The sequence below is a fragment of the Hemiscyllium ocellatum genome, chromosome 33, assembly GCF_020745735.1.
Source record: "Hemiscyllium ocellatum isolate sHemOce1 chromosome 33, sHemOce1.pat.X.cur, whole genome shotgun sequence".
NCBI lineage: Eukaryota > Metazoa > Chordata > Chondrichthyes > Orectolobiformes > Hemiscylliidae > Hemiscyllium > Hemiscyllium ocellatum.
Genome location: NC_083433.1, coordinates 10369688 through 10377298, shown reverse-complemented (window position 1 = coordinate 10377298; position 7611 = coordinate 10369688). Strand labels below are relative to the sequence as shown.

The window sequence follows — 7611 nt, the reverse complement described above, 5'->3', positions numbered from 1 at the left end:
GTGGAAGGAGGTCAAGGTGAGGGTGATAGGCCGGAGTGGGGTGGGGGCGGAGAGGTCAGGAAGAAGATTGCAGGTTAGGAGGGCGGTGCTGAGTTGAGGGAACCGACTGAGACAAGGTGGGGGGGAGGGGGAATGAGGAAACTGGAGAACTGGCACCCTCTCCTCATTCCTGATGAAGAGCTCTGGCCCGAAACGTCGAATTTCCTGTTCTTTGGATGCTGCCTGACCTGCTGTGCTTTAACCAGCAACACATTTTCAGCTCTGATCTCCAGCATCTGCAGACTTCACTTTTTACTGAATGCTGGAACAGACTTGATGGGCCAAATGGCCTATTTCCACTCCTATTTCCTATGTACAAAGTTTGGGCATGGCAGATGAGGCTGGTGTGCAATGGTTCAGAGGGGAGAGGACAGCAAGACATGGGACCCATCCAGGGCACAGCCATGGTACTCAGGAAAGCAAGTGACTAATGCTAAGAATCTGGAACCTTAAACAACATGAGTTCCTTAGTAAATCTTAGAAAAACTTCGACATACCAGAACAGCAGGTCTCCTATTAGGAGTATCTAAAATCATGCTAGGAGGAAGGGATGGAATTAAGATACACATTGCTGTGAATGGACAGAATGAGATAAGGGGCTGAATGGCCTCCTCCCATTCCTATTATGATTTATTTTGGAGGTTACAATGCATTTTTAGAAGCGGATATTTGTGAGACTCCATTGTGGAAGTGCAGACTGGAAATCAGGCAGGGACCAGTGCTAGTGCAATGGCAGACTTTCCAATCAATATCAGGAAAACTGGGATCACTCAAAATGCCCTGGACTCACTTCCATTCGTTTTTTCCACTCTGTGAGACCTTATGACTGTTACTGAAGCCTCACACAATTTATCCTCCAGTGTTAGCCTAACCCATTGGAAATATCCAGGAAATCCACTCAAGAACCAGGCTGGTACAGTCCACTGAAGAATTAGAGGTCCCCTTATTAACCTTGCTGGCACTTTCTGTTGTGGTTAAGTCTAAACATTCCTGGGATATTCTGTGACTGAGGTATGTAGGAATTTCTGCATTCACATGTCAGCGAGATCACTTCATGTCATTGTTTACAGCTGAGGAAGGGTTAACTCAATGTCTGAGCCTCTGAGTGTATTTACAGACTCCAAGTTTCTTTCCATCCATAAGCTTTCTCTCCAAATTTATACGTTAGTCTCCCATCCACACGTTCCAGGATTCCAGATTTGTAATAGTGTCTAAGGCAGAGGAGATAAATGCATTAAGTTTTAACTCAAGTTGAATTGATTTTTATTAAATCTTAAATACTTGATGTTTTGGAAAGCAGAAAGGTCTCCCACTTTTTAGACCATATTGTACCTTTTCACAACCACCTGATGTCTCAAAGCACTTTCCACTCAATGAAGTTGGTTCTGAAGAGTTATGGGAAATGTGGTAGGCAAATAGTGCACAGCAACCTCCCACAAACAACGACAATCTGCTTTTGTGATGCTGATTAAGGCAAACATATTACTTGAATCCAATCCCAACCCCACGTCCCGCAACCCGGGAATAACATCTGAAATAGGGTCACAGCACCTTCCATATCCACCCAAACATGCAGATGGGACTTAGTTAAACTTTTCGTCTGCAAGATGGCACCTCCAACACTGTCGCACTCCCTCAGCACTGCACTATACAGTCGGCTCTGACTACTGTGCTGAAGTACAATTTTATTTTTCTTGGATTGTCCCTCAAAGACGTTTTGCCCTTGTTTTCTCTCTGGGTGTCACAAGAGCTTTAGTATGTCCAAGTTTCCATCCTTCATGTATGAGACTTGGATACCTGGAGGCTATGGACTGGAGGTTGGCATGTAAGTTCCAGGAAAGACTGGATGTCACCGTAGTCACTTGTGATTACATGGCATCTTTAACCTATTCTCCTAGTAAAGTGTCCTCAGTTACATCAACTAAATCTGACACTGAATTACATCAAAAAGATAATGGGATCAAGGAGTTTTATCAAAGAGGTAGCTCTTAAGAAGTGTCTCAAAGGTAGAGGAAGGCAGTGAGGTTCTGGGTGGGTAACTGCAGAGCCGAGAGGGCCAGGTGGAGAAAGACCCAGGCACCAATGATGGGTGCAAGAGAAATCAGGTCCTGATAGGATGGTACAGTGCCCCACTGGTTAGCATTGCTAACTCACAGGGATCTGGGTTTGATTCCTCAAGCAACTGACTGTGTAGAATTTGCACATTCTCCCTATCTCTGTGTGGGTTTCTTCCGGGTGCTCTGTTTCCTCCCATAGTCCAAAGGTTAGGTAGAGTGGCTATGCTAAATTGCCCATAGTACCCAGGGGTGTGCGGGCTAGGTGGATTGGCCATGGGAAATGCAGGGTTACAAGATTAGGGTATAGTGGTGGGTCTAGGTGGGATGCTATTCAGAGGGTCAGTGTGGACACAATGGATTGAATGGCCTGTTTCAACACCGTAGGGGATTCTATGATTAAGCAAGTAGCAGAATTGGAGGAATACAGAATTTAGAATGCCCTACACTGACTGACATCCCAATTCTTTCTCTAGTCCAGTGACACTGAACAGTGGGTTCCTGGACCTGGAAGAGTTATGGTGTACTACATTATAATGCCAAATGTAATGATTTTTTATTGTAGTCTTCAACAAGGAGTTGCAGATTTAAAATGGAGACGAGGAGAATGACTTCTCTCAAAGGAATTCAGTTCCCCAGATTGTGGTGGATGCCGAGATGTTGAATAAATTTATTGAAGGAGATACATTTTTAATTAGTAATGGGTTGAAGAGGTATGGAGAGCAGGCAGGAAAGTGGATTGGACATCATCACATCAAATGGCATAACAGGCTTATGGGCCTGAAAGGCCTAATCTGAATTCTTATGTTCATTTAAGTGAAGTCAATTTCTCCTAAAGTGATGGAATTTAAAGTCATACTTTATTAGGATCAACCCTGGTTCAAGAGCATGACCATTATGCCTCCGTGCCCCACAATTCTGCAAAGTTGGCAACTCCAACCAAAGATGGAGATCGTGTTGCCATTGGGAATTCCCCACCAGTCAGAGGGAGGGACAATGTTTCTGAGCTTCTTCGTTCATATTCTGGCTCAGGAATGTCAGCATCATTGCAAAGGCCAGCAATTTGTGTTGCACTGAACTGAATGGCAGTGCCATCTCAAAGGGTGGCATTGCTGTGGGTCTGAAGTGATGTGTAGGCCAGACCAGGTAAAGCAGATTTCCATCATAGAGTCATACAGCATGGAAGCAGAGCCTTTGATCTAACCAGTCCATGCTGAACATAATCCCAAACTAATCTAATCCCACCAGCCTGCTCCTGGCCCATACCCTCCCCCACCCAACCTTGCCTATTCATGTCCCTCAAGGTAATTAAGGAACCAATTTATGCTTGATGCTGTTGTCAGCATCAATGACAAGCTTTCAAAGCTGGATTTTATTCATTGATTTGAAATTCTGCCATGATGGGAATTGAACCCAAATCCTCATGTCACAGGCTTATTGGTCTGGTGATAATATCACTACATCCCCACCGCCTGATGTTTACCTCAGTGCTCGGCTCAGCTTCTCATAGTTCATTTCTTTGTTGTTTTTTTTGCTTCCCCACAGCTGGGCAAAAGTGTTGGATTTAATTACACGAAAGATTCCTGCCTGCCGATCCTCCCATCGCAGGATCTCACTGTTCTCTGTAGGGTTCAGCAGTAAATCCCGGACAAACTCCCACAGGTGAACACTCTGGCCTGTTTGGATCGATTTTTACACACACAGTGAATAACGGTTAAGATATAGATATAGAATCCCCACAGTGTGGAAACAGGCCTTTCGGCCCATCAAATCCACACTGACCCTCTGCAGCATCAGACCCATTCTCCTACATTTACCCCAGACTAATGCACCTAAGTTTGTGCGAAGATTTGTAGCTCGGGTGCTTGTTGTAGTGGTTCTGTTCGCCGAGCTGGAAGTTTTTGTTGCAAACGTTTCGTCCCCTGGCTAGGAGATATCATCAGTGCTCTGGAGCCTCCTGCGATGCGCTTCTTTGATGTTTCTTCCGGCATTTATAGTGGTCTGTCCTTGCTGCTTCCGGGTGTCAGTTTCAGCTGTCCGCTGTAGTGATTGGTATATTGGGTCCAGGTCGACGCAGGAGGCTCCAGAGCACTGATGATGTCTCCTAGCCAGGGGACGAAACGTTTGCAACAAAAACTTCCAGCTCGGCGAACAGAACCACTACAATAATGCACCTAACCTACACATTCCTAAACACTATGGGCAATTTAATATTGCCAATTCGCCCTAACTTGCACATCTTTGGACTGTGGGAGGAAACCCACGCAGACACGGGGAGAATGTGCAAACTCCACACAGACAGTCGCCCGAGGCAGGAATCGAATCTGGGTTCCTGGTGCTGTGAGGCAGCAGTGCTAACCACTGAGCCACCATGCTGCCCAAACTGAAAGAAAGAATGAAGCAAGATTCACTTTTATTGAGCCTCAGAAACCCAGAGACATTTTATCAGCCAATCAAGTCTTTTTGAGGTGGAGTTGCTGTTGCAATGCAGGAAGTTAGGCGGCCAATATCTGTACAGCAAGCTCCCACCATTAGTGTGATGGAATACTCCCCACTTGCCGGGGGGGGGGGATGGTTGCAGCTCCAGCAACACTCAAGAAAACTTGACACCATCCAGGAGCAAAGCAGCCGCTTGGTTGGCACCACATCCACAAGCAATTCCTCCACCCCATCACTAGTGCATAGTGTCTACCATTTACAAGATGCAGTGACACAACTCCCCCAGGCTCCTTCAGTGGGCATCTTCCAAACCCACAGCTTCTAACAATGAGAACGCCAAGGGCAGTGAATGCAATGGCATGTTCCTGTCCAAGCTCCGCAACAACCAACCTGACATTTTCTAAATTCATTCACAGGATGAGAGCATTGCTTACTAGGCCATCCCAGAGGGCAGTTGAGAGTCAACCCCATAGCTGTGGGTCTGGAGTCACATGTAGTCCAGACCAGGTAGGGATGACAGTTAGCTCAGTTGGCTGGAAGGTTGGTTTGTGAAGCAGAGTGATGCCAACAACATGGGTTCAATTCCCATCACCAGTAGAGGTTGCCATGGAGGATTCTCCTTCTCAGCCTCTCCCCTTGTTGAAGGTATGGTGGCCCTCAGGTTTAGCCATCACCAGACATCTCTCTCTAATGAGAGAGCAGCTCTATGGGAACACAATACCAAATTCCAGATCTTTACTGAATTCAAATTATACAATCTGCCATGGCAGGATTTGAACCAGGTTCCCAGAACATTACCTGGTTTTCTGGATTAATAGTCCAGTGATAATACCACTAGGCCATTGCCTGTATTGGAAATACATCACTGTTGCAGGGTCAAAATCCTGGAACTCCCTTGCTAACAGAACTCTGGGTTTCCCCACAGTTCACAGTTCAAGGCAGCACCTTCTCCAGGGGCAATTAGGGATGAGCATTAAAGGTTGGCCTATAAGGCGGCAGGGTGAGGGCAATTTGCTTAAAACTTTGCCGTTCACGTTCTACAAGTCAGATATAGAGAGAAGAGTGCTCCAATGTGGGGCACTCTCTCGGTTAGTACCATATACCATCTGCAGAGAGCGAGCGCCTTGGGAGATATGGAGAGACTCCATGGGATCTGGAATCAGGATTTAGGGAAGAAATTTCATCGGAAACATGGGAGAATATAGGAAGAAATGTAAAGAAAAGCTCAATATGCAATAAAGCAGAAGCTCTCTCCAGGGCACATATGGGCCAGAGAGGTTAGTAAAGTTTAAGAAAGGATCTTCTACAAAATGTCCCAAATGTAAAATCAACATTGGCATCCTTACACATTGCTTATGATCTTGCTACAAGGTTCATGGATACTGGGGGTCTAGAGTGAATGAGCAGGAGAGGATCCAGGGAATAGAAGGTAAGGAGGATCCGGTATCCCTTCTTTTAGGATTGCTGTATCTGCCCTCTCTGGGTGAGCACAGAAAGCGGTGATTTAACATACTTATACAATGTGCGAGGAAGAACATTCTAATGAACTGGATATCAGAAAAACCACCAGGTCTTGTGGGGTGGCGCAGACTTGTGATGGAGCATGTCCCCCAAGATTATCTGATGAGTGCAGTGCACCGTGGAACAAATGTATAAGACATGACGGCTCTTTCTCAATTATATAGGCATGGATCTGTCAGCGGTATTGATTAGGGCCTTTATATAGCCACGAGGGCCGTATATGGTGATCTGGGGACGAGGGTGGGGGGTGGGGGGGAAGGCCTAGTAGATACTGGTATGATAATTGTTGCTCCCATGGACAGGAGCCTTCATGGATGTGTGGCAAATGTAATGTAGTGTAATGAAGTGGAATTTAATTTAGTTGGATTGTAATTTAATTTAATTCTAGTTCATTTAATTCGAGTTTATTTCAACTTGAGTTAAGTTAAGTAAATGTGAGACAATTGTATCCCGTAGAGTAGTAGGTAGCTTATTGTTAACATTACTGTAATATAATAATGTGGTATTATTAATGCTTCTCTGTATTTTTGTACTTGCATAACTTTTTTTGTAAAAGAGTAAACATTTTTTCAATAAATACATATATAAGAAAAAGGTTAGCCTAACCAAACAGCCACATCCCATAAAAAAGATTTTTAAAATGAGATAACCAGATAATCTGTTTCAGAGATGTTCTGTCTTTCAAGGAGCATTAGATGAGGAGGAAACGATTGCATGGCTACAGGGACTTGAATCAACTTCTTTCCATTATTGAAAAAATGTAGATTTACCATGAGTGGCAAAAGAACTAATGGAGCCAATGAAGGGGGAGAGGTGGAGGGTGGGATGCTCATGTTAGTGGTTGGGATCTGGGCTACACTGCCTAAGAGCATGGCACAGGTAGATTTAACCTAGAGGGCATGCCACAGGGAATTCTGAAGAGAAAAATAGATTGAGTAGAACAAGTTGATTTGCTGTTGCAGGGAGCCAACAAAGCTGTGCTGAATGGCCTCCTTCTCCACTGTAATCATTCAATGGTTCATAGGGTTGAGGGATAATTATTCGTCAGGCCACCACGGAGAATTCCTCTTTCTCTTCTTTAAGATGCAGCCATAGGGTCCCTGAGCTGCTTTGGTGGAGCATCTCCCCGAGAGAATGACATCTTTGACACTGCTGCAGTCCCTCAGTGAGTGCAGTTGGAGAGTCTGTCTGTGCCAAGCCTGATTTGAACTCAGGGTTGTGTGAGGAGAGATTGCTACCCAACGAGTCATGGATGCCAATAATATATGGGAGGTTTGAGAGTTGGCGGAGGATAAAATAGATCGGGGGTAGTTTGTTGGGTGACATTGATTCTGGGTTTGTAGATAATAGAGAGACGATGAAGGAGTTGACACAGTGGTTAGCACTGCTGCCTCACAGCACCAGGGACCTGGGTTTGATTCCACTCTCGGGTGACTGTCTATGTGGAATTTGCATGTTCGCTCCATGTCTGTGTGGATTTCCTCTGGCTGCTGCAGTATCCTTCCACAGTCCAAAGACGTGCAGGTTAGGTGGACTGGCCATGGAAAATTGCCCACAG

At 45.3% G+C, this 7611-nt stretch overlaps 1 protein-coding gene across 4 annotated transcripts in view; it reads right to left on the bottom strand.

The window, feature by feature from the left end:
• Positions 1-245: 245 nt before the first annotated feature.
• The window catches only part of LOC132831424 (ETS-related transcription factor Elf-5-like), a 34957-nt gene continuing 27591 nt past the window's right edge, over positions 246-7611 (bottom strand). For 3 of the 4 annotated variants that reach the window (XM_060849570.1, XM_060849572.1, XM_060849573.1), the window contains 2 exons: positions 3577-3769; positions 246-1250 (listed from right to left, as the gene is read on the bottom strand). In XM_060849570.1, the coding sequence (XP_060705553.1) occupies positions 1151-1250; positions 3577-3769 (293 nt within the window). In that variant the 3' untranslated portion in view covers positions 246-1150. Of the gene's footprint in view, positions 1251-1395; positions 1504-3576; positions 3770-7611 lie in introns of those variants that run through there. The other variant, XM_060849571.1, reaches the window with a different exon arrangement.